General features: G+C 42.9%; 1 protein-coding gene across 6 annotated transcripts; it reads right to left on the bottom strand.

The window, feature by feature from the left end:
• Positions 1–173: 173 nt before the first annotated feature.
• On the bottom strand, positions 174–27,182 carry LOC130479082 (actin, aortic smooth muscle). Of its 6 annotated transcripts, XM_056851399.1 has the most exons (9): positions 27,054–27,152; positions 25,230–25,238; positions 25,110–25,145; positions 18,337–18,447; positions 15,268–15,352; positions 10,072–10,233; positions 7,911–8,102; positions 5,954–6,135; positions 174–317 (listed from the first exon to the last, which is right to left on the bottom strand). In XM_056851399.1, exons 2-9 carry the CDS (start codon positions 25,230–25,232, stop codon positions 174–176), a joined length of 915 nt encoding a protein of 304 aa, XP_056707377.1. In that variant the 5' UTR covers positions 25,233–25,238; positions 27,054–27,152. The 6 variants fall into 6 exon arrangements, with proteins under 6 accessions (XP_056707377.1, XP_056707372.1, XP_056707376.1 ...); XM_056851394.1 differs by having other exon boundaries at positions 25,110–25,238; positions 27,054–27,182; XM_056851398.1 differs by lacking the exon at positions 25,230–25,238 and having other exon boundaries at positions 25,110–25,225; positions 27,050–27,152.
• Positions 27,183–27,609: the final 427 nt, after the last annotated feature.

Genomic DNA, 27,609 nt, shown 5'->3' with positions numbered 1-27,609 from the left:
TGCAAAATTTGATGTATCCAATTTGAGGTATCCATAAATGAGAATTTATTCATTCAACAAATGTTTATTGCATTTTCAGTATAAGCAGGGGGGGGCTAAAGCATTCACTCTCCCTGTGGACATTGCATGGACAAACATCATGAGGTTTTGCTAAAAATAAATCATAACCATATTCAAAAGCATTTGCGATGGACAATAGAAGGACCAGCTTCTTCATATTCATCTTTGCTGATCCACATTTGCTGGAAGGTCGACAGAGAAGCCAATATGGAACCCCCAATCCATACAGAATATTTACGTTCTGGTGGTGCAATCATCTAGAAGTGGTGGAGGAGGGAATATAACACAAGGAAGGAAAGAAATAGATCAGGTGATGACATCTCTCGTTTTTAATTATGCTAAAGACCTCTATTTGACTGCTTCTTTCTTTTACACTTGCTTTGGAATGATAAATAATGCAATATGGCTACTACCTATGGCTGTGTGTCTATAATATCCAAAAGGTTATATTTAAGTAGGTCAAATATGAATCAGAAAATAATACAATCAACTCCACTCTTCTTTGTGACATTTACATGGGAGGGTCTCTATATTTACAATTATTTTTAATGGCTGACTGATATATTGGTTGATTTAAATTTGTAGCCAACAAATAAGTCTAGTGGCAAACTGTAAAAACAAAAAATCTCATACTCCAATCTGTTTATCTCTGGTGGACACCTTGTCCAACTAGGAAGGTTTTTGTAATAATTAGAGGTGTGCTTTGGTACAGGTTTACAAAAGTCAGAGATTTCAAAATGACAGGCACTTCTCTGATAATTCATGGGAAATATCAATAATAATAATAATAATAATAAGTATCCCTAAGAGCCTACTCTTGACTGATCTTAGGAATTACAATGGGATATATGGGAAAAGGTGGCCCTTTGAGGTATACATGAATGCCTTATACTGAATCAGACCCTTGGACCATCAAAGTCAGTATAATCTACTTATACTGGCAGCAGCTCTCCAGTCTTCATATACCCTGCTATTTGATCCTTGTAGCTGGAGATGCAGGAGATTGAACATGGGACCTTCTGCCTGCTAAGCAGATGCTCTACCACTGAGCAGTGGACTAAGGCCATTTAGGGTTTTAAATGGTCAAAATCAGCACCCTAAATTGTGCCCAGAAAACAACAAAATGCCTATGCAGATTGGTATTTGTTTAGGCTAGCAGGATCATGTCCTCCCAATGACACAGTCCTGTTAGAAGAAAGCCCACCACAATATGTACCTGAAGAATGATATGGGCAAGTTAGATGTCATCCAATGTGAGGTGCCCTCATTCCCCAGGTCAGCTGACTGCTGACCATCAATAGTCCAGTCTTGCCTGGATCCAGATATATTCAGTTTGTCCACATTTAGCTCTGAACTATGGTCAGACACCGAGTAAACATAATGACCACTGAATAACTGTAAACTCTTACTAGGATGACAGGAAGAGGTGCAACCAAGTGTCTTTAGCATACTGAGAATACTAATACTACATATATATGAAGGGGAACAGTATGGACCCTGGAAGTGTCCCGCAAAGAAAAGTTCTAAGGAATGACCTATAAGAACAATCATGCTAACTAACAAGTTCCACAATCAAGTGATCTGCTGCAGTTTGTATGATAAGAGGTAGTAAAGACTGCAATAAGATCTAATAATAATATAGACAGGATACCATTTTCCTTATAAAGACCATCAAATCAATGGCTGTCAAGTATCCATAGACAAGGGAATGTTTTTTGGGGTGGGTCAGCAAATATAGTTACAAAACCCTGGGTGCGAGTCCTCACACCTCAGTAATAGTAGCTGCCATCAGCTCCTTTCTCTAATCCAAACAGCCAGAAGCCAAGGGGGAAGCTCCCAACCTTCCTGGGATTAAAGTCAGAAAGTCACCCCTGCAAGGTAGTCCACTTGCAGCGTGAGTTTCACAAATAATTAATCTGGTAGGTGTAGTACTTAGGTCAAGGTACTGGAATTAGATTGAAGCCACCTGAAGTCAAAATCAACACAATATAAAATTAAAGTGATTTATTCAAATTGTGCAAGAATGCCTCTAAAAGGACAGTGAGGCATTTAAAATAACAAAGCTAAAGCAAGAGAACTAGCTACACAGTAAAACACTGGTTGTAAACAACAAGATGTTACCTATCCAGGAATCCACTCTGTCCAGAGTTATGGGCAGACAGCATGTCTGACCCACCTAGCAAGCATGCAAGGTCCAAGAAGTTGGATCACAGCATCATGATTTGGAACCAGGAACACAGCTAAACTGGAAATGCTAAACTTTTATGGCCAAAAGATGCTGAGTTGGCCTGAGATCTTGACCAATCAGATCTTTGGCTGATGATCTCAATTGATTGTATCACCTTGTTACTGGCCAGGTGATCAAAAGGGTCAATGTGTTGGGTTGCCAGGTCAGTGGTTTCAGCGGGCAATTGCCCGCCAATCCACATGGCTGCTCCAGACCAGCGATTGCGCGCGTGCACAGCCATGCTCACATGATTACGTCCCTTCCAGGTTTACCCCCGGAAGCACTGCGTTGCCGCAGCCGCTTTAGCGCTCCAACCCCCACACGATCGCCTTAGCCCCGCCCCCTAAAACCTCCTGCTGATAGAGAGGGGGGACCTGGTAACCCTATCGACATGAGATAAAAGTGGGATGTCTTATCTGCAACTAACTACTCCTGCACTAACTAACTACTGCAACAATCTACTCCTGAACAACCTCCTCACATTCCCACCACTGAACCACATAAGGATGATCAATTGGCTCCCACCCAACACCATAAAAAGAAGAACTCCATGTGGACTCCACCTGAAGGCCGCAACACTACACTGGACATGTATATTGAATGTTTTTGCCGCCGAGCCCAAACTGAAATAATCAACAGAAAACACCACTCAAGATCCAATCTCAGCTGTACAGAGAAGAATGCCATAAGCAGCCTGAGAAACAATCCAACTATTATAATAAAACAAGCTGACAAGGGAGGAGCCATTGTCATAATGGACAAAACTAAATATATACAAGAAGCTGAACGACAGCTCTCAAACACCAGTTTCTACAGGCTGCTATTTACAGACCCCACTCAGGAATACCAGTGAGAACTCAACAAAATCATGAAGAAATTACCAAAACGTATACAGGAACGAATTGATATGGATTCACCTCAGGAACCTCGAGCAGGCACTTTCTACTTCCTGCCTAAGATACATAAACCTGGCAACCCTGGACGCCCCATTGTTTCGAGCATTGGAACCATCACCGTAGGAGTATCAGGATATATGGACTCCCTTCTGAGACCATATGTCATTAATACCCACAGCTATGTCCGAGACACCACAGACTTCCTAAGGAAACTGCAGTCCATCAACTGTCTCCCAGAAAACAGCATTCTAGTCACCATGGATGTGGAGTCTCTATACACCAACATCCCCCATGACGACGGGCTACAAGCCATTAGAAATACCATCCCTGACAACAACACTGCAGATCTGGCTACACAACTCTGCAGATTTGTTCTCACTCACAACTACTTCCGGTTTGGTAAGGACTTATACCTTCAAATCAATGGCACTGCCATGGGCACTCGCATGGCTCCACAATATGCCAACATTTTCATGGCAGATCTAGAACAACGTTTTCTGAACTCATACCCACTGGCACCTCTCCTTTACTTGAGGTTCATTGATGACATTTTCTTTGTCTGGACTCACGGCAAAGAAGCCCTTGAAAGAATTCACCAGGCTTTCAATGACTTCCACCCCACCATCAATCTAACTATGAATTATTCCGAACAAGAAATCAACTTCCTAGACACCACAGTACGGATCCATGGGGGACACACAAGCACCACATTGTACCGGAAACCAACAGATCGGCAAACGTATCTACATGCGTCCAGCCACCACCCCAACCATATCAGACAATCCATTGTCTATAGCCAAGCCCTACGCTATAGTCGCATCTGCTCCAATCCTTCAGACAGAGATACACACTTGAGAGACCTACAGCAAACATTTTTGCAACTACAATATCCTGCAGATATGGTGCGAAAGATGATTGAGAAGGCCAGAATGATACCCAGGCACAACTTACTACAAGATAAGCCCAGAGAGAATGACAACAGAACACCTCTGGTTGTCACTTATAGCTCCCAACTAAAACCAGTCCAACGTATTATTAAGGACCTACAACCAATGCTGGATTGTGACACTTCCCTCGCTGAAGCACTGGGGGGATGTCCCTTTCTTGCTTACAGACAGCCGGCTAACCTAAAACAACTTCTCACCCATGATGATAAACTACTTAACAAGAACTTAGACTCTGACACCAAGGCCTGCAACAAACCAAGGTGCCAACTTTGCCCTCATATAGATTCTAGGAACACCATCTCTGGACCCACCAATGTCAGCCATACTATCTCAGGTTCATATTCCTGCTCATCTTCTAATGTGATTTATGCCATCACATGCCAGCAATGCCCTTCCACAATCTACATTGGACAAACAGGTCAGTCTCTTAGACAAAGATTAAATGGACATAAGTCTGACATCAGAAACCACAGTATTCAAAAACCAGTGGGTGAACATTTCAACCTTCCAGGACATTCTGTTGCAGATTTAAGAGTAGCAGTTCTCTTACAAAGGAATTTTAAAGGGAGATTGGAAAGAGAAACTGCTGAATTACAGTTGATATTCAAACTAAAGTCAATGCATTTACCTGGGCTGAATAAAGACCTTGCATTCATGGCCCATTACCAATGCTGATTTCTCCACACCCATCTCTCCCCTGGACATCACAGACTCTTCTGCATATCACACCTAATCCAATCAAGCCTGCTATTGACATTTACATACTGTTCCTCTACTTAAAGACCGATGGATTCACATTCTAGCTGTATCTGAAGAAGTGAGCTGTGGCTCACGAAAGCTCATACCCTACCAGAAAATATTTTTGTTAGTCTTTAAGGTGCTACTGGACTCTTGCCCTTTTTGACTACTGCAAACAGACTAACACAGCTACCCACTGTGACTTATCTGCAACTAAAACCTCCCATTTCTCTCCCATGTGACAAACCATAATTTCTCTACTAATTAAATGGAATGTGGCACCTCAGTTCTGTGACCTTGATGGCCTAAGAGGGGCAGAAGTTGCTAGCCTCCCAGCATTTGGAGTTCTTATCTCAGTTGCTAAAAGTTACTGCTTGCTGAATTCCAAGGACCAGCACAGTTATCTTCCCAACTTATAAATGTTTGCTGTGTAGGTCCAAAAAGCCTGAACCAGTGAAAGAACAAGAAACTTAAGGGTCTCTGTTTCCTGACAATGACCATCACTTCCTAGAGAGCCTCTCTGTAAAGATCTGTGTCCACAATGTGTTTTTAAAATAGACAGTTCAAGGAAGTTCATTGTGCTTCAGGTTTCAGATTTTGCATTTTAATGTGTGCTCATTATGCTCAGGCCAGAGCATAGTCATGCTCAGCAGATATCATTATTTGACTGCTTATTTTCTTGACAAGATACTACAGTTAGTGTTTACCTAAACATAGGAAATCTTTCTGCAGACACAAATTGCACTAGAAAGCATGTTATCAGTGTCAGGACAGCATCTGTTGCACTTTCCTGCCACTTATCCTGGAAGTGCTGTGTGATGACCCTAAAAAGGTATGTTTTATTTTTCCCCCATAAATTATGAACACCTGCTACTGTAAAATTAATACTAAGCAGCCATTAACCTTGAGACATTTATGCAGTTATATGACAAGGTATTATTGATTCCTTCAGTCAACACAATACACTGAGATGCTATTCACACAGCCCAAATAATGCACTTTCAATCCACTTTCAATGCCCTTTGAATGTGGATTTTACTGTGTGAACTGGAAAAATCCACTTAAATCAGTGTCAGCAATGTTACCTTAATCTTCATAGTGCTTGGAGCCAAAGCTGTAATCTCCTTCTGCATTCGGTCACCAATGCCAGGGTACATGGTTGTTCCACCGGATAGCACATTATTGGCATAAAGATCTTTACGGATGTCTATGTCACATTTCATGATGCTATTGTAAGTTGTTTCGTGGACACCAGCCGACTCCATCCCTGGAAAAAAAACACCAAGGCCGCAGGAATTTAGTAATAAAATGTTTTTAAAGCAAGTCACTTTCCTCCTTTTTTCTTTGATAGAGTTAAAATAGGACAGAAAATGCATACAGGTATAGGGGAAGTGCAGCTGCTGAGAAGCAGGGCATCTGCTTTGCATTAATAAGGTGCCAGATTCCATCTTTGCAATCTCCATGTAAAAAAGAACCACATAGTAGATGACGTAAAACACTTTTGCCTGAAACCCTAGAGAGTTGCTTCCTGTCACAATAGATGATACTGGCCTTGTTAGACCTACGATCTGATTTAGTATATGGAAGCTTTGTGTGTTTATGTATTTCATTCCTTCCTTTAATTCTGCAGAACAGGGAACAATTGTCAATTATACGCTCTAAATATTAACTGGAAAAAAATCTTCTCCAGCAGTATTCTTTCATAGATTGATGCCAATGTTACCAAGAAGTCTAACAGCTACTATTGCAGTAAATGGTTGCAAAGCTTTCTTTTGTCTTCCACAGTGTTAAAAATAGTCTTTAGGCCTACAATCCATATGAAAAAATATAGATTCCAAAACTATGTAAGTACCCTCATTCCAAACATTGACTCTTTCCCAAGAGGCAGGATCACTAGATTAAATGTGGTTTGCCCTGATCAGTGTATCTAATTCTCAGAAACGGCCCCATCTGTAGGTACTGGAGCCATAAACAGACAAGCAGATCTTTGTAGAAACCTGAGAAAAGCTCCGGGTATGCAGAAAAATCTGAAATCTAAAAAAACCCACACATTTGGGGTAACCTCTCAAAAATAATAGAAGCAGCTGCTGTAGCTTTAAGAAATATATGCCCTCTGACATCTCAGTGGCCATTGTGGGGGTTGTTGGGCAATAACAACAACATTGCCAGCCTTCAGACCTTGGTTTACGTCAGAAAAAATTGGGGCTCTGATGAAGTAAATGGCAGGAATGGAAACCAACATGCCTTTTTATATATAAAGTACAAATATTGTCCATATTACTTTTATAGGTAATCTGGGAGAGATTCAGTTTTAAAAGACTGGTGTGCCACCACCCCATATAATTTGACGTTGCTACTTAAGGGGGTGTGTTTTTTACCTTCAAGTTACAGATGACTTATGGCAACCCTGTAGGGTTTTCAAGGCAAGAGAAGTTCAGAGAGGAGTTTTGCCATTGCCTGCCTCTGCGTCTCATTCTTAGTATTCCTTGGAGGTCTCCCATCCAGATTCTTGCCAGAGTTGAGGCTGAGAGTGTGTGACTGGCCCAAGGTCATCCAGCAAGTTTCCATCGCAAAGTGGGGTTTCTCAGATCCTAGTTTGACACCTTAACCACTACACCACCCTGGCTCTCAACTTAAGTTTTAAGTTTAAGTTTTAAGGTGCCATAAATCTCCTTTTTTTGTTTCTGTGGCAATAGAATAACATAGTTCCTTTTTTTGATTTTATAACTTCAAAACAGAAAATTCTCGTGTGCATATGGTCGCTAACTTCTTCGTGGGGCCTGGAGATCTCCAGGAATTACAACTGATCTCCAGACAACAGTTCCCCTAGAGAAGATGGCTGCTTTGGAGGGTGGACTATATGGTATTATACCCTGCTGAGCTCCCTCCTATCCCAAAACCCTATACTCCCCAGGCCTCACTCCCACAATCCGCAAGAATTTCCCAATCCAGAGTTGGCAACCCTACTTGTACAATACTTTAAGAACTTTTTTTTACCATTGTTCAGTTTAGCCAAGTTATACATAAATAACCCATACCTACCTATGAACGATGGCTGAAAGAGAGTCTCAGGGCAGCGAAACCGTTCATTGCCAATAGTGATGACCTGACCATCAGGGAGCTCATAGCTCTTCTCCAGAGAAGAGGAGGACGCGGCAGTAGCCATTTCATTCTCAAAGTCCAGAGCCACATAACAGAGTTTCTCCTTTACGTCTCGCACAATCTCACGCTCCGCTACCAACACAAAAATGTAAGGATAAGACAGTGGAGAGTTTGGGATTGATGGACGTCTCTTACATCCTGCTTTTCCTTCATCATAGTAACAAGCTTCTCCCCAACTGTGGCCACTCTGGCACAATGGTGAAGGAGACCATATGCATGCTATGGCCAGAGGTGGGTGAGCTCTGTCCAAATCTCCTCCATCTTTGTTTCTGCCATCACTTTTCCCCCCACACATGCATTCAATGATTTATAGTCCCTAGAACATCTAATATTAACTGTCAGGCATTCTGTGAACTAAAATTCCCAGATGGCACTTGGAGGAGAGAGGGAATCTGTTACATTCTGGGAATATGGTTTCCAGAATGCCTGATAATTAATGTCAAGGATTCTGGGAACTACAATTCCAAGAATGTACTCAGTGATAGGGAGGAAGTAGCGGAATAAAGAATGATAGGGAAAACACTGCAAGTTTTTTTTCTCCTCCCAGCTTCAGCCGCACCCTACTACCACCACATTACTCCTCATCAACAGGGCTCATAAATTGGAATGGGGCATAAGACTGGAGGGGTAGGGTACTGGCCCAGATCTACCATTTGAGCTAGAGAAAAAATTGGCAACTTAGAAGCTTACCTCATACTTTGAGACTACTGTATGTTGTTTGTAACACTCAAATTAATCACTCAAATAAACACTCAAATTCATCTAAAGTCTTGATGAATAGGGAGCTCCCATATGACCATTAAGTCCAAGGGCAAACATTACCTGACTGCACCAATAAATTCTTCCCATTCAGATCACAGAGCCTACTCCCCCCCCTAAAAAACTGAACAACCCAAAGGAAACGAATGTCTGAAAGAGTCCTGATGTCCCGCTCTCACTCAAGCTTTCTTTCCAAACCTCTATGAAATGAGGTGCATAATATAACATGCTTATAAGCATATTTTATGTCCCTGAGTTCCACTTAAATCACACATTCAGAAGTTTACTGAAAGCACTGAGAAGTAAAGCACAGAGAGCATTCTCCTTGATAGCAAAGGACAGAGTTGCCAACCCCCAGGTTCTAGCTGGAGATCTCCTGCTATTACAACTGATCTCCAGCCGATAGAGATCAGTTCACCTGGAGAAAATGGCCGTTTTGGCCATTGGACTCTATGGCATTGAAGTCCCTCCCTTCCCCAAACCCTGACTTCCTCAGGCTCCACCTCCAAAATCTCCAGGTATTTCCCAACCTGGAGCTGACAACCCTACAAAAGGACCACAATGAAGTCAGATGAATATCCTGTTTAGCTGATGTCAGAGCATCTGACTCTAGAAGGCTGTACAAAATACAAGTGGATGAACCAGTGCGTCCTAATGACAGGAACACAGAAGCTGTGATGACAGAAGCTTCTCCCCAGGGACCCTATAATCTCAGCACCTTCAGCAGGAAATACTGTCCTTTAAAAAAAACATTCTCAACAAAATAATGAGAAGAAACTTGCCTTTTTAAAAATGACATTGGAGTTTTCTGGAACTTGTTGGGATTTTGCACTGGGAGCTACAATCAGTGGTGCAGTCACAACCATAAAATGTAAGAGTATACTTAAGCATAAGTTTCTTGCTGTTACAGAATGCTTGAATCTATAGGCCCATAATGGCCTTATTTTTGCTCTCCAATAAAGTCTACTCCTTAGCCTGCTCCGTCTCTCTTGATGCCACTGGCTGAATTGCTTTGATGTCACAACTGGAAATTGGCCATGTTGGACCAAGCTGGTGCCTGGAATTCTGAAGTTCACAACCAGCTTTTGGAAAAACGCAAAACAAATATTCTGTGCCTGGACTCCATAGGTTTTTGAATGACATCCTATGAGTACATATCACCGGGAGCCTTTTGATCCAAGAGGACAAAGACAGCCCATGAGATAATACCTGAGATAATACAGCAGAATAAAGGTGGTTTTTACAAAGTAAACACAAGGACTATAGCAAGCATGTTGATTACCGGTAGTAACAAAAGAATATCCTCTTTCTGTGAGGATTTTCATAAGGTAGTCAGTAAGGTCTCTGCCAGCCAGATCGAGTCTCATGATTGCATGCGGCAAGGCATAACCTTCGTAGATAGGTACATTGTGTGTGACACCATCTCCAGAATCCAGAACTATTCCTAGGAGAGAGGATGAATGGGAAAGAATTAGCATTGTTCCACAGAGTTCTCACCCTGCCACACCCTTCCAGTCTATCCATCTGCTAAATTAAATACTTTGACAACAAAGGGGTTTGAAAGGAGAGGCTGCAAATGACAATCTCTATTGTCTCCTTTCTAAGAGAAACTCTTCTCTTGCAAGGGGGAAATTGCTGGCCTATACAAAGAAGCAACTGCCTTCTGCAAAAACATGAAAGAGTCAGAAATTGCACAGTATTGTTCTTTTTGAACAGATGCTAATGATAACGATCTTACATTTCTGTAGCCTTTCATCCAAAAGGACCCCAAACAATTGGCAAAGAATCCCAAATACTGATGTACAAACATATAGGTTTTGCCAATAGAGACTTTTCATGGGGTAAAACATAGCAGCTATTCTCCATGCAACTAAACTAGTTGTGAAAAAAGCCCACATACAGCCTTGATGCACAGGTCATCTGAAGTCATGGTGGTTGGAATGCAGCTACAGTAAAGATGGCAAAAATGTGAGTTTTAAGACAGTGATTCCCAATTAGAGGGAAGGGGACCCCAGCAGGACCATGAACTTATTGCAAAGGGTCTGTGAAAAAGACTTTCCTCTTTTCCATTCACTAATATTTGAATAGGTTGAATTTGCTGTATCGAACACCTGGAGTTCCTTTCCTAGAGTAATTAATGGTATATTTAATATATGCTACGTTTTCTAAAAGGAACTTCCCTTTCCTGCCTAGTTGAGAAAGGGCATGATCTTCACCCATTAAACAAACTGACCAGACAAGGATCACATATCATGTTCCATCCATAAAATGTAGATTGTGGATTTGTGCAATCTCGATTTGCCTCAGAATAGGGTTGCCAACCTCCAGGTATTGAAGGAGAAAAAAGACACCTCTGTACTATTATCAGGAGGATGAGAAAACCAGTACAGGAGCAATGCTGCTAACAATGCCAATATATTATAGCTACATATACACTTTACAGTATGTGGTAATGAAACCACCAACAACACATACATTCAATACAACAGTAGATGTACAAAATTTCCACAGCTCATTTGAATTCCATCTTGTAAGTATCAAATAAGTCCTTTAAAGTAATTATCTTAGTCTTTTCACAAAACAGATGCTGCAAGATGAACAGTCAAGGAGAATACGATCGTTTCGGAGCACAAGGGCTCAGTTCTTCATCAGTTCTTCAAAAGATGCAATGCATGCAATCCTATATCAACATCCATGATATCAGGTTTCAAAGAATAACCTTTTCCAGAATAAAGTGCATAATACTTCCCCAGAGGGGTAAGATGCTGAGTTCCTTCCACTCCTGGTAAAGACTCCCTTTTATTATTAGCATTTTAAAAGAGAAATAACCTTTAAAACCATGCTTTTTTGTTTTAAAATACTAACAACAAAGCAGGGATCCCTGTTTCAAATAACAAAAGAGTGGAGGTTGCATAGTTAAACGCCCTCTTTCTTACCTGCAAGACCCTGAGTCAAATTGAGGCTGCACATGCCTGAAATTTGCATTGTATAGATGGAACAAGTTGCATGATCATTGGCCATTAGTTTTAGTAAGCCTTATTCCCTGTGAATGACTACCTTTCACTCTCATTGCCTATTGTAACTTATTCTCTCCTTGTCTAAAAAGAGATCCACTTACCAGCCTATCAAAATGCAGAACTTCAGTTCTCCTGAAACGTAGTTTGGCTCACTGTTAACTTAGTGAACAGGAAGAAGGAGAACTATGAGAATGCTAGCATTACTTGAAGCTCTCTAGGAAGTCAGCCAACATGGACAAAATATAGTTCAGGCTTTGAGGCCTGCTTAGATCAACCATTCCTGGAAGGATCACTCCTGTACCCAACCAAAAAACAACCCTTAAAAAAACAATGCTACCAACATTCCAGTATTTAAATAGGAGAAAAAGGACACCTAAACTTTCTGACTATGAGACACACCTATTCAATACTTTGATAGAATGGGCAAAAATATTAAGATACAGTTTCATAGACATGTAGGGTTGCCAACTTGCAGGTGGTAGATGGAGATCTCCCACCTCCCACCTCCCATCTTCCAGGTGACAAAGATCAGTTCACCTGGAGAAAATCGCTACTCTGGAAGGTGGACTCTATGGCATTATACCCCATTTAAGTCCCTCCCTTCCCTAAACTCCACCCTCCTTAGGCTCCACCCCCAAAATCTCCAGATATTTCCCAACCTGTATCTGGCAACCCTATAGACATGACCAAAGCTCAGTGCAGATAAGCAGAAGGCGAAGCCTCAGTTTTAGATTCAAAAAGTCAAAGATATGTATTATAAAAGGCAAACAGGATATCTACATAGAATTTTGTAATCAGGCAGAAAGCTTGTAAAATGACAAAAATAGGATAAAAACAGAATAATGCAAACATGTTAACCCTGTACAGGGCCAGCTGTGTCTCTCTTATGTTCTTATTAGAGAAGCTACTACATGAGAAACTGGAGGATGCATGTATATGCTTCTTCTATGTCTGTCCTCTCTCAGGCCTAGACCGAGGTCTAGCAAGAGAGGGCACAGACCAATATGGCATCAAGGCTGTGTTCACGTCCACTTTCTTGCCCAACTCCTTCAATCCATACTGTAATAGGGCTTGAGCCACTCATATCCTTTAATATTGTACATGCAAAAAAATCCAGATAGAATTATTTCCGACATTCATGAATGGTTGGAAACCGTGTGGTCTGACAGTTATCCTGGTGCCCCACTGTCCATGTTCACTCACTACCGAATATTTCCCCACCACCTACACCTGTTCTAAAAAGGAGAATTTATCTGCATTTAAAACAGAGGTGCTTTCTCGTATAAGGGCTGCAATTTGGCAAGGACAACTCCTTGGGTGAAGACCACACCCCCATTTAATTTCATTCCTAAGGGGCAGAGCAGGGGTGGGGAACATCAGGCCCGGGGGCCGTTTAAGGCCCGCGAAATCATTTGGTCTGGCCCTTCATGGGTCCTGGCAGATCTCTATCTCAGAAGGATCTAAGACTGGCGATCCGCCTCCTCCCGTGGACAAGAATAGCCTCTATTCAAGGCAGATGTGAGTTTGTTTTGCCGAGGAAAGGAACTTTTTTCCCCCTTGCAGAAGAGTCGTTAGCTATGGAGCTGCTAGGACCGCCCAAGAAACTGTGTTAACCCTTTCCCACCCAGGCCATGGAGAAACGTATTCCCTCTGTATTACAACAGGACTGGGGGCGGAAGTGGCGACAATGGAGGGGTTTAAGGGGGCAGGGCCAGAATGCACGGGGGGGGGGAGTTCTTAGCCAGTGTGTCCTCATTTCATCCCTGCAGGCGGAGGTAGCAGGAGCCGGCTGTAGAATCTGTCCCCGACCATGCAGAGCAGGAGCAACTCCGGCGTGCGGCTGGACGGCTATGCCCAGCTGGTGCAACAGACCATCTTGTGCCACCAGGTGGGTGAGTGCACCACCGGTTGGATGCCTGCCTGCTTGCCCATGTGGGGGGGGTCATCTAGGGCAGCTGCCTGCTTGGGGCTTGGTTGGCTAATTTTTAAGCTGATAATTTTGTATGGCCCGCGAATGCTGTTATAAATATCTAAATGGCCCTTGGTGGAAAAAAAGGTTCCCCACCCCTGGGGTAGAGGAAGGAGATTGACACCTGAAAATATGACTTCTACCAAAACCTGTGAAAACAAAGAACTACAAATTTGAATTGCTGGCAGGAGGGCGTACACCAGGTACAAGAACTAAGTGAAAATGTAAAGAATTAAAGGCTTCTGTTCCTGGTCAACTTGACTCCAAACTTTTAAAGTAAACATTTGGCAACTCTAAGTTGGGCTGCCCTGCCCTGGATGGCCCAGGCTAGCCTGATCTCGTCAGATCTCAGAAGCTAAGCAGGGTCAGCCCTGGTTAGTATTTGGATGGGAGACCACCAAGGAACGCCAGGGTTGCTGTGCAGAGGAAGGCACTGGCAAACCACCTCTGTTAGTCTCTTGCCATGAAAACCCCAAAAGGGGTCGCCATAAGTCGGCTATGACTTGACGGCACTTCACACACACACACACGTTGGGCTGGTGGTGAAGCAAGGCCTACTAGTAATAGAGAAATATCACCCACTTGCCCAGATTGTTTCAGGACAACCACTAGAAACACCAAATGTCGGGGTCAAGGCCAGGTGGGCTCACAACCCCACAAGGTTTTCTTCTATTTTCTTCCTTTCCCTTCATCATTAATCTGTCATTCCAGGCATCTTCCCATCCCTTTCCTCTACTCCCTGAACTCCTTATTTTATTTGCCTATTGGTGCAGAACAAAATCCCTTAACGTGGATTTGTTACCCTTTAACTAATCTGTCATACACTCAGAGCACATTAAGATTTGTGCACCCTTCCAATGCTTACATAAGTATTGCCACATAGTGAGTTTTCTGCAGGCATTTGAGACAAGTATTTTATTTAGGTCAGACTCAGTAGTAAATAACAGGAAGATTTAAATGTGATCAGAAATATAGGTTGTTTAAATACTTTTAGGCATGCAAGTGAAGTTATTCTTATCTTGGGGCGCTAACAACTACTTCAGACACATTCCTTAAAGTATACAAGAATTTTCCTTAAATGTGTCCCTTCTCTGTGTCAGTAACTGACCAGTACTCATAACTCTGGCATTCTGATGTGGGGGAGGGTGGGACAGAACTCTACGGATCAATAGTTTGATTTGGTGCACCAATCTATCTGCAGGTAGCTAATGGAGATTAGATTCCTCCTTAGTTTCTCTAAAGCGAAAAATTCTGAAAGTATCTTGAGGTGGGGGAAAGGATATTTCAGGCACAAAAGAAGTCTCCCGGTATGAAACTGATCTGGTAGGGTCTTGTAAGAAAACAATGAGTTATTTTCCCATCAAAACCTTGGGAAAAACATTACTCAATTAATTAGACACCATATATTATATACGTGTAAGAGTGGGGAGGGAGTTATGTTAAATTAATACACTAACAAAAAATTGTAATAAATACACCAAGAAAAACTTACCAGTAGTTCGGCCAGATGCATACAGAGAGAGAACAGCCTGAATGGCTACATACATTGCTGGAACATTGAATGTTTCAAACATGATCTGTATGTAAGAAGGTGAGGATCTTAATATCTCTAAGCAGAAGCTGCCCATGAAAAGAAAATGCTGCAGTGCTTTTATTTCCTGACTGCAGGTACACAACAGATGAACTATTGTCCCAACAGTATTATATCTTTAATTTCAATTGTGAAAACACCTATAATTTCCAAAAGAAATAATCTTTAATCTTTCAACATTAGAATGTTAAGGGGATTCATTCTAGGTGTGGATGGACAGGTAGCTGTCAGACAGACCTTGAACCCAGTTGTCTGAATCTGTCAACATTTCATTTACAACTTTACGCTAAAGAGATGCCTCTGAAATCATACAGGGTATTGCAAAAGCCCCATCTTGTGTGGAATCTGGAAATCAGTGTTTAACCATGTAAAATGCCAATTCCTCCTGTTGGTCTGCTGTATTGCCTGGGAGTCAGCCTGGGAAGCACATGTGATACAGAGCTGGATCCAATGGTGTCCTTTCATAGGTAGAAGTCATGTCTGGGTTTTCTGCCAGTGCTGTTCAAGCCATCATCCCTCCTGTTTCATCACCATCAGCTCCCCATTGAACCAGGGAGATTGCTTGGCTCTGTTCGGGGGGAGAGGGTGTTTAGGGGCAATAGTATCAACAACCCAAGTCATCTCCCCTTTCCAGAGAGTGGTCAGAGCCTCAACAGAATTGTATACAATGAGCTTGAAACCACCAGCATTTATCAGACTCCCTGATAAAGAAATGAAATCAAAGGCTACACATTTTTCTGAAGTCTCCAATTCACACCTCAAGCAGATTGGGCAAGTTAATTCACTTCATTTACACAATTTATTTAAATAGTGGGACATGGAATTTGATTTTTGTTTTTAATGCAGAATTTTGGACTTGCAGCCTAGTGGTTCTGTGCATTTATTTGATCTTTGACAGTGTCTTTGTTAGGTTGTATTTGACAGAAACCTGACTCGGCCCAACTATGTCTATGCAGATATGGCCACTAAATTTGTTTATTTATGGTCTCATAGAAATAAGCAGTTCACTGGTAAATTATTCTCTAAGGCAGTGGTCGGCAAACTCATTAGTCAACAGAGCCAAATATCAACAGTACAACGATTGAGATTTCTTTTGAGAGCCGCCTAACAGGCCTGCGCGTGCATGATAGCCCACCGACCCTCATTAAAATAAAGGGTTTTTATAAAATAAATATTTGTTCACATTGTACCTATGTTCCTTCTGTTGATTTGGAATTACCTACTGGTGTCAGAATACTGGCTGGGCAGATTTTGAAGAAATTGTTTTGGTAGCAGCATTCCTGGGTAATATCAGAAGTACATGATAAATTTAGTAAAGCCCATCCAAGGAAATAAGGCATCACCGCCCGCCCCCCAGTGGTGGGCATTGGCAGGCGGTTGGCTTGAAAGGTCCAATGAGAGGAGAGATTCGGGGACCCCCCCAATTGCACTCCGGGAGGGATTCCCCTCCGCGTGCCCCACTGCTGCCGCCTTCCCCTCCTTCCTGGGCCGGCTGGGCGAGGCGGCGGGAGCACACGGGGCGCGCAGCCCGTTCCGGCCCAGCGTGAGGCGGAGCCTGCCTCTCCCCCCCCCCCTTGCAGCAGCAGCCTGGGCATCCGGCCGCTGCCTCTCCCTGCCGCCTCTGATCCCTCCCCGCCGGAGAGAGAGAGAGAGAGAGAAAGGAGGGGAGGCCGGGGGTGGGGGAGCTGCCTCCCGCTCGCCTGCTGGCTCCTCCCTCCTGGGGCGCTCTGGAGCCCGGCTGGAGCGCGGCGCCTCTGCCTGGCTGGGCGCGGGGATGCAGAGAGCCGCACTCAACGGGCCAAAGAGCCACATGCGGCTCGAGAGCCACGGTTTGCTGACCACTGCTCTAAGTAAAAGTGAGTGACTAGTGTATCATCATCTCTCTGCTTCTGAAAGGCAATAGTCCTTTTACAAATTAATTGCTTATTAGGAATTCTTAACTATGAAACTGAAATTGCTGCTTGGGAAAATTCATGCAGTTTGCTTCTCTGGATGGGAAAGCACTGGAAGGGAAAAGCAATATTTCTGAACATAGATGGTGAGGGACTTTGGCAAGAAAAGGGCAAATAATGATCCATTTTCCTGAGGACACTCCTCACAGAGAACTAGCCACTCCTTGATTTTTAGTATCCATTTGTACTTTTACCTTCTCAAGTGCTTCTGAGTGGAACGTAAGATCACACTGCCTGCTTTGTCTTTAATTAGTATCTCCACCATACAACCATACTGGACTACAGTATTCTCCCTAACTTAGATTTTATCCATTTGGATCCAGCACAAAATTTCCATTTGTGCTAGAGCTTTAGCACAAGCAGAAATGAAAGAAAGCCATGGTTGCCATTTGCACTTAATCAAACTTATTGCATCCCCACTTGCCTTTCCACTTGCACAAGACCATGTGCTACCAATTTCTGGGCACTATACTATACAGCCCTGGTTAGTACTTGGATGGGAGACCACCAAGGAAGTCTAGTGTTGCTATGCAGCGTCAGGCAATGGGAAACCATTTGTGTTCGTCTCTTGCCTTGAAACCTCGATGGGGTGGCCATAAGTCATCTGCGACTTAACAGCGTTTTCCTCCACCGCCATAATATATAGGAAGGAAGTATGTAGGTGTTGCACAAAACCTTGCGCAAGTGGAACGGCTTGTGCATTCCTACACCACCCAAGCCAGTGTCCTGTAGACTATATAGTGTCTCATCCCTGAAAGAGAACACATATCCAGGCAAGGCTTCAGAAAGGTAAATACACTTCACAAGGAGGTTACAGAGAAACATAGAACACTGTTGTGCAAAGAACTTCCTGAAAAATTCAGGATAGCATCCTCACATAGCCTAACAATTGTGCACTAATGCTACATGACAATGTTACCATTTCTATCACTGGGGAAACTTTTGTTTCCTTGTACATAAGGAAAACAGCACAACCTTGGGGGGGCGGGGCGGAAATAACAACATCCAAACCAATTACCTGAGTCATTTTTTCTCGGTTAGCCTTGGGGTTTAAAGGAGCTTCAGTCAGAAGCACAGGATGCTCTTCTGGAGCAACACGAAGTTCATTGTAGAAAGAATGATGCCAGATCTAAAAAGGGACACATTCAGATGGTTCAGGCAGTGTTTGCAGGTTATACTTGGGTGTTAAGCAACAAATTTTTGAATAATATTATTGCGAATTTATAGTAAATCATTCTACCTCATGGGTTTGGCCTAAAGCGGCATGCTCCTTAGGGACCTAGAGCCTATGGTAGGGAAAGAATGGTATTGTTTCTTAATAATTGTAGAAAGCTCCAAGAGGGTGGTGGTCTTAAGTGTTGGGCTTGGAAGAGGTGACCCCCCGCCATCCCAAGGGGCAGATGCATATCTGTCTATGAAGAAACAGCAGATTCTGGAAGAGGCAGAGAGAGACACACACACAAACAGACACTGCTGAGAGTTGGCTGAAGTATCCTTGGGTGCTGGATCAATCTCTCTGGAATCTGATGTGGGGTAGCAGATCCGCTGTCCTGTAGGAGTGTCTCTTTGCCTTAATTTGTGCTTGAGGTACATAATACGTATAATACAGAGGTTAAGTACAGCATATGTATTAACATGACGCATTAAACGAAAACAAAAATTACATAATATGAGCCTATTTTCAGCAACAGACCATATAAACTATACGCAATGGTATAGGCCACAATCCCCAACCCTCCACCCCGGGCCTTTCTCTAAGCCACATCATTGCAGTGCAGCCCTACTCCCTGAGCAAAAAGCCCTCTTGAATAATTCAGATTTGTATAACTTGTGGAAAGCCAGGAGAGTGGGTGCCTTCCTGACTTCATCTGGCAGACCATTCCACAAGGCAGGGTCCACAACGCAGAATGCACTTCTATGGGCGGTTGTTGATTTTTCTCATCTGAAGAGTCGTTTCTAGTGGTCTGTCCTCCAAAGGTAGGGTTGCCCACCTCTAGGTACTAGCTGGAGATCTCCTGCTATTACAACTGATCTCCAGCCGATAGAGATCAGGTCACCTGGAGAAAAATGGCCGCTTTGGCAATTGGACTCGATGGCATTGAAATCCCTCCCTTCCCTAAATCCCACTCTCCTCAGGCTCTGCCTCCAAAATCTCCAGGTACTTCCCAACCCGGAGCTGACCTATCCTCTGAAACTTCCCAAAACTCAGAAAATGGGGACCACACAATAATATTAACAAATGCACATATACACATTGAGTGGTAAAAACATCATATATAGATAAGTTCCTGAACACTTCCAGAAATCACTCCTCTCCAATATTAATATTGATTTAATGTGTGAAAGGGGAGCTACTACACCCATGCATACTTATGCATAGATTGTTTCTAGTTTCCATTGCTATCATGAGCCAACTTCTACTGAGTCTGACTATTGGTCTGTCTATCCCAAGACTCTTCACTCTGACTGGCAGCTTCTTTCTCGGAGAGAACAGTCTTTCTCATATCCTGGTGAGGCACTGTCAGAACAGACAGTACTGACCTTAATAGGCCAGACATTCAAGAAGGGCTCATCAGTTGGTTTGCCAACCTCCAGGTGGTGGCTGGAGATCTCCCGCTATTACAACTGATCCTCAGGCTACAGAGATAAGTTCACCTGAAGGAAGGAGCTACTTTGGAAGGTAGACTCTATGGCATTATACCCCACTGAAGCCCCCCCCCCCCAAAACCACCCTCCTCAGGCTCCACCCACAAAATCTCCAGGCATTTTCCAAATCAGAGCTGGTCACCCTACTCATCAGTATCATTCTCGTGGAATCACAACCTCAGACTTCATGTGGGGGACAGAACATTGCATTCCCCCTATACCTGGAAAGTTAGCAGGCTAGAAACTTTTGTTTGATACTATTTTTTCTTCTTCTGTCTGCAGGGAGATTTTGATAAGGCTGCTATTAAATAAGCAATCCTTCACTTGCATTCTGACGTGGTACAATCAGATGACTTCATTAAGGGATTTTCTCATCAGAGCCTTTGAGATTTTATAAGGGTAGGAAATCTGTCACAGGAATTGCATTGCAAACGTAATCAAGGGGATTCAGTTCCCAGGAAAAAAAACCTTTAAGACCTCTGCAGCTGTCCTTTCTTCTGTTTTATGCATGCCAAGAATGTTTTATGAATGCCAAAGACAGCCACAGCCTTCTCAAATGCTTAAAATTAAAATGTAACTAAACAGCCCTGATCATGGTTTCCTTTTTTTATGCTGTTCCCAAGAAATTAGCATAAGTATTAAATCACTGGAAGAAGATGATGCCCCACACCCATGTTTTCCCCATTTTACACTACATGCTCAGAAACTGTAAATACATTAACATGTACATGCTGCCCTAAATAACTATTCACAGCAAAATGGAGCAGCCTAGATTTGAATATTGTGAACTGAAGCATGTGAGCCAGAGAATGCTTCAATTCATTGCCCGTGCATTCTGTTTCTCACAGCTCGGTATCTACGGGGCCCAGGGCAATAAAGAAATATGCATATTTGCAGAAATGGAAACACAACAATACATGTGGCCTGCACCTCGGGGCCAGATGAATGAAGGTGGAATTATTCCTTTCACAACTGATACTCAGTGCCTCTTTCCCAATTTCTGGGGTTATCTATTTGCCTGGCCATGAAAAGGCAGTTTGTCAGTGTCTCTGCACTGCAAGAAGAGAAGGTTATATTCAGTGAGGGGGGGGGATGTCATAGGAGGAGCAGAAAAGGGTTTGTGGATAATTGGAAAACTGGTATGGAGTGAAAGACTGTTTCTCCAGTACACCTTGGATGTCTTTGAGGGTTCCTTTGTGACACCGCCCTCGACATTTTCCTCTAAAATGTCAGTCATAATTGCATCCTTATCCTCTTAAAGGGATTTTTATTCATCTCCTCAGATCCATTGCCACACTATCAAGCACAATCACTACTTGCAATATATTTTCTAGTTGTGTTCTCAGATCTCCTTGTTCCTTTCATATTTATCTAAATTGGATCATCCCCTCTCCGGTTCTTTTTCTGTTGCCTGTTGTTCCCTGTTTAGATGTGGCTTCCTTTCTCCAAGTCACCACCATTTATTCAAATTAGCTATTCTGTTGTTATCATTTTAGTCTTGATTTATGCTTTTTTAAAATTGAATGTTTTGTTTTTTTATTAACTGCTTTGAGTTGTGGGAAAGTGCTACAAAACATTTTCAATACCAATACTTATGGGTTTTATTTGCCTGCCACTGCCAATATATTTGGTGCCTTACTAAATAACATAAACAAAAATACAGATCCCTGCCCTGAGGCACTTAACCTCTGAATTTTGACAGAAGGTAGTAGACCAAAGGGTGGGTGGCACTGGAAAATAGAGGCAAGAGTATTAGGGGAAGTCTCTGAACAAATACAGTTCTATTTACTTAGGCTTTGTTTCTGCAGGATGAGGTTGAAATGGTTAACACTTTGATGGGAAAGATAGGCTTTGAGCAGCCCTAGAAAGAATAAGAGAGTTGATCCCCTGTGACAGTGGTTCTCAACCTTTTTTGCTCCATTCCCCCTTTTCACCATTGTTCAGAATATAATTCCCCCCTTCCCAAGATAGTCTAACTACAAAAAAAAAAAAAAAAAAAAAAAAAACCTATAATTTTACAGATTGTACATAATCTTCAAGACATCACACTTTGCTGAATAGTGGTCCCAATTCTTCCCTGGAACCCTAAAATCCCCCCCCCAGGGGGAAATTCCCCTTTGTTGAGAACCCATGCCCTATGATCTATAACCCTGATTTGAAGGGGAGGGCTCATATTTGGCAGTAAAAGCACACTGGAGATCTGTTGACGCTATTGATTGCAATGGGCTTGGGACATTGTAACTATACTTAGGACTACAGAGTTTAAGAACATAAGAAGAGCCATGCTGTATCCGACCCAAGGCCCATCAAGTCCAGCAATCTGTTCACACAGTGGCCAAACAGCTACCTCTAGGAAACCCACAAACAGGAAGACTGCAAACGGAACCTACCACCCCAAGGTCTCTTTCTTGGTCTCTTGGGTCAGCCCACTACAGAGAGCAAAGTTAGCTGAGCAAAGGGACTGATAATGGGCAAGAGGTGGAGCACATCCTAATTGCCACTTCAGAGTTAAATAAATGGGTTGAAAGCTGGCAGTCTTTTGACTCGCTTAGTAGTACAGACAAGTCTTCAAGAAAACTCATTGAAGAATGTGCTACAAATGCAGCTTTAACAACATATCTGCATTAATTAAAAGAGAGAATGATGTTTGGGGATAATGAGGGAATGACTGAAATTCTGTTGGAAGAATAGGCCAGGATTCCACAAAGCAGAAAAATGAAGAACAGAAAGTAAAGTAAGCTAAAGCTATGCTTCCACCTAGAGGATGAAGAGTGCAGGGTTTTTTCTCCCTCTAAAGAAAACTTAAGCAAAGGAAATCTATTTTTCAGTTAACAATATCACAATTGTTAATTTCATGGTATGATTAAAAAAGGTAAAGGTCCCCTGTGCAAGCACCGGGTCATTCCTGACCCATGGGGTGATATCACATCCTGACGTTTACTAAGCAGACTTTGTTTACAGGGTGGTTTGCCAGTGCCTTCCCCAGTCATCTTCCCTTTACCCCCAGCAAGCTGGGTACTCATTTTACTGACCTCAGAAGGATGGAAGGCTGAGTCAACCTTGAGCCGCTACCTGAAACTGACTCCCGTTGGGATCGAACTCAGGTAGTGAGCAGAGCTTGCACTGCAGTACTGTAGCTTACCACCCTGTGCCACGGGGCTCCTTATCAATATCATAATTTCATGGTATGATTAAGACGATTTAATTATGGGTTTTTAAGGAGCAGGCATTGCTATATAGTAGTGTATCTGCTTTGCATGCAGAAAATCCCACATTCAGTCTATATCCAAAGGTAGTATCAGGTAGAAGCTATTGTGAAAGACCTCTACTATATGCCTTGGAGAGCTGTTGCCAGCCACAGTAGACAATAGTAACATTGACAGATGAATGGTCTGACTTAGTATAGAGCAGTTTGATTATATTATTCATTATATGTCTATATATGTGCATAAAACCAATCTACTAGAAAGTAGAAAGAGCCCCATGGCGCAGAGTGGTAAGCTGCAGTACTGCAGTCAAAAGCTCTGCTCACAACCTGACTTTGATCCTGACAGAAGTCAGTTTCAGGTAGCCGGCTCAAGGTTGACTCAGCCTTCCATCCTTCCGAGGTCGGTAAAATGAGTACCCAGCTTGCTGGGGGTAAAGGGAAGATGACTGGGGAAGGCACTGGCAAACCATCCCGCAAACAAAGTCTGCCTAGAAAACGTCGGGATGCGACGTCTCCCCATGGGTCAGGAATGACCCGGTGCTTGCACAGGGGACCTTTACCTTTACTAGAAAGTTTACACCTTTTGCTTTGTAAGTAGAAAATGCATACCAAAGAAGGCCAAAATCTCATTTTCTTGTAATAAAGATGGGTTCTAGGGACAAGAAAGGAGAATGGGTGGAGATATATTCTCAAGCCTATGAGAATTTCTTCCTTATATCACAGGTCTTTGTGCTGGTTCTCAGAGCACAAAGTACTCTGAGTGCTCTCAGAGAGTACAACTGCAGTTGTACTCAAACCATTCAAGGATTTAATAGTTCTGAACTAAATTTAGAAACTATGACAAGACCATGATATCTATGAAGCCCTGGCCAAACCAGTGATCTATAGGATAAAAAGCCAGACCACCAAAGAAAAGTCTTGTATGACAATAATCTGGAGCAGGCAATGTCATAGAGTCATGTTGTATAGTCTGACTCCTACAAAATGATTTGGAAAGGGTTGTTCATTGGCCTAACCAACAGGAGGACTTCACATGTTGCTATTACACACCGCAGGCCTGGTATGGAGAGAGTGGACAGGGAGAAGGTTTTCTCCCTCTCTCATAATACTGGAACACAGGGTCATCTGCTGAAGCTGGAGGGTGAGAGATTCAAACCAGATAAAAGGAAGTATTTCTTCACAGTTAAAATTGTGGAACTCCCTGCCCCAGGATGTGGTGATGGCTGCCAACTAAGAAGTCTTTAAGAGGGGAGTGGACATGTTCATGAAGGTGAGGGCTATCCATGACTACTAGTCAAAATGAATGATGCATACCTATTCTCTCCAGTATCAGAGGAGCATGCCTACTACATTAGGTGCTTTGGAACCCTGACAGGATGGTGCTGCTGCAGTCGTTTTGTTTGTGGGCTTCCTAGAGGCACCCGGTTGGCCACTGTGTGAATGGACTGCTGGACTTGATGGACCTTGGTCTGATCCAGCATGCCTTTTCTTATGTTTTTATGCCTACTGTGCCTGACTCTCAGAACTTTTTTTCTTATGTACTATTTGTTCTTAAGGCTGTTTACTGTACAGCAGGGCAATTGCTTCTGTGTGGTGAAATCCCACACTGCAGGGCAGCACATGTGAATAGTGCAATTGCATGGAGTCAGCACTATGCCAGTCAGAAAAGGAGAGTTTGATGTTATGGAAAAGACCCAAGCATTCAGCCCCACCCATGGGCATAGTATTCATACATGCTTCCGTGCACTGTGGGACTGCATCATGCAGAAGTGGCTCCCATACAACTAGGTAGGCATGGTAAAGGAGTCCTTGAATGCCCCCACTGGTGGAGCTTTGGGACCTCATTGACCAGATATATTATCCACCATTTTCAAAAAGTAAAATATATATATGGATGGTTAATGATACCAATGAACAAAGGGATAAAATTCACTCACCTTTTCCATGTCATCCCAGTTCGTGATAATCCCATGCTCAATGGGATACTTCAGGGTGAGGATCCCTCTTTTACTCTGAGCTTCATCCCCAATGTAGCTATCTTTTTGGCCCATCCCTACCATAACACCCTGGAAAATTGAGTAATCAAAGGAAAAGCATCAGCTTCAGTATCATAACACTGTGTACAAATGTTTACCAGGAGGGGCTGCCGTTGTCATCTCTTGGGAGTGGTGGTATTTGAGTGTGTATGTATGGAATCAAACAAGGAGAGAAATGCAGTTTTTATAGGATATTTCTAGTTATGGGTGACATTTTCATAAGATAACTTTAATTGCTTTATTATGCATGATCATTTAGTTTTCATCCTGCTGAAATGACTATAAATCAAAACAGGTGCAAAATGCTTTTCACTGCATATTTCAAATGCTATTTTAGAAGTTTTTCTGAAGTTTTAATGTCATCTTAACTTTACTAACTGTGAAGCTTTGTTTAGTGTTAGAAATATGAAGGAGAAGAAGAGTTGGTTTTTATATGTCCACTTTCTCTGCCACTTAAGGAAGAAACAAACCGGCTTACAATCACCTTCCCTTCCCCACAACAGACACCCTGTGAGGTAGGTGGGGCTGAGAGAACTGTGACTAGCCCAAGGTCACTCCACTCATGTGGAGGAGTGGGGAAACAAATCCAGTTCAACAGATTAGTCTCCACCGCTTATGTGGAGGAGTGGGGAATCAAACCTGGTTCTCCAGATCAGAATCCACCACTCCAAACCACCACTCTTAACCACTACACCACTCTGGTGTGATGGACAAAGTGAAGCACTTTTAAGTTCCATTGACTTCATAAAAGAGAATTAAGCATCTTACTCTCCCAGGTAAATTAGTGATACTTAAAACTGTATAGCTACGGATGCATTATCCTATATGTTTGAAAACTTTCTCAGTTCGGCAAAATGCATGTGTTCGATCCTGGCTGAATCCTGGCTGAAACAGGGAATAAAGGAGGCTAAAGCGACCATGCGTTTTCGCCCATAGTCTCTCTCCTTTTCCTGCTTCCTTTTCTCCTTCTAGGGTTGCCAAACTCCAGTTGGGGCCTAGAGATCTCCTGGATTCACAACAGTTCTCCCAGCTACAGAGATCAGTTCCCTAGGGTTGCATGCTCAAGGTCTGGGGAGGGAAGCGACCTCAACAGGGTATCAGCCATTTTATCCAGAGGAACTGGTCTCTGTCATGTGGAGAGCAGCTGTAATTCCAGGTGATCTCTAGCCTCCACCTGGAGGTTGGCAACCCTAGTTCCCCTGGAGGAAATGGCTGCTTTGAAGCGTGGAGTCTATGGCATTAGACTCTCTCCCTTCTCAAGCCCAACCCTCCCCAGGGTCCACCCACCAAATATCTAGGTATTTCCTAACCTGGAGCTGGTAATCCTATCTCCTTCCCACCCAACTGCCAACCTCCCATTATCTGCCCCTCTGTCTTAAGCTTTCCCCCCCCCAGAAGCCTCTATCAAGGAAAACTGTGGCCCAGTTGTGCAGTGCTAGCCACTGGGCCAGGCCTCCTTGGGTGATAGGAAACCGTCAAGGACTTGGGGGGTAGCACCTCACTTTCCCCTCTATCTTCTTCCCCACACTATTTCCTCTTTCCCTCCCCCACCAACCTCCATATCTTCTCTCCTTCCCCTGCCTCATTCTCTCCTCAGCCATTCACAAATCTACCTTTTATCAATCTCCCATCTTCAGCTATATTTATTATTTATTTATTTCATTTTTTACCCCACCTTTCTCCACCGTGGGGACCAAAGCAGCTTACATTATTTTCCTCTCTATTTTACCCACACAAAATCCTTGTGAGGTAAGTTAGGCTGAAAGTATGTGACTTCGGTTGTGTTGGGAACTCACTATCCATACAGCAATAGCTGTTAAGGTCAACATATTTATAAAAACTGACCTGGTGTCGAGGTCGTCCAACAATGGATGGAAATACAGCCCGTGGAGCATCATCTCCAGCGAATCCTGCTTTACAAAGCCCAGAGCCATTATCACAAACAAGAGCTGTGGTTTCATCCTCATCACACATGGTTTCTCAAAGGGATAGGCTATAGAAAGAACAACAGAGGAAAGGTTGGTTCCAACTTTACTGCAACAGGGCCCCCATAATCTCCATCCACTATATTAACAGGAAAGTCTTTCTTTGATCCAATACACCACTACAGTACTCTGAAGGTTTCAAATTAAGTATTTTTTATATTTAGCATTCTAGGCTTCCTTTGCCCCCTCCCCTTATGCTGTTACCAACCTAAACTGGGGACCCTGACTGTTCCTCTAGGCCCCCCATGGCCCAGTCCTCTTGAGAAGAGTGCCATTTGCTTAATTGTATACTCTGATCAATAACTGGAAACCAGATTTTAAATGTTTAAGGCTTATTTATTGTAAGGCTTATTTATTGTATAAACACGGTTTTATTGTATCATATTGTATTGTTTTAATTATATTAGCTTCCCCAA

This window comes from Euleptes europaea, chromosome 6 (genome assembly GCF_029931775.1).
Source record: "Euleptes europaea isolate rEulEur1 chromosome 6, rEulEur1.hap1, whole genome shotgun sequence".
Taxonomy (NCBI): Eukaryota; Metazoa; Chordata; class Lepidosauria; order Squamata; family Sphaerodactylidae; genus Euleptes; species Euleptes europaea.
Note: the sequence above shows the minus strand (reverse complement) of the source record. Positions and strands in the feature narration are given on the sequence as shown.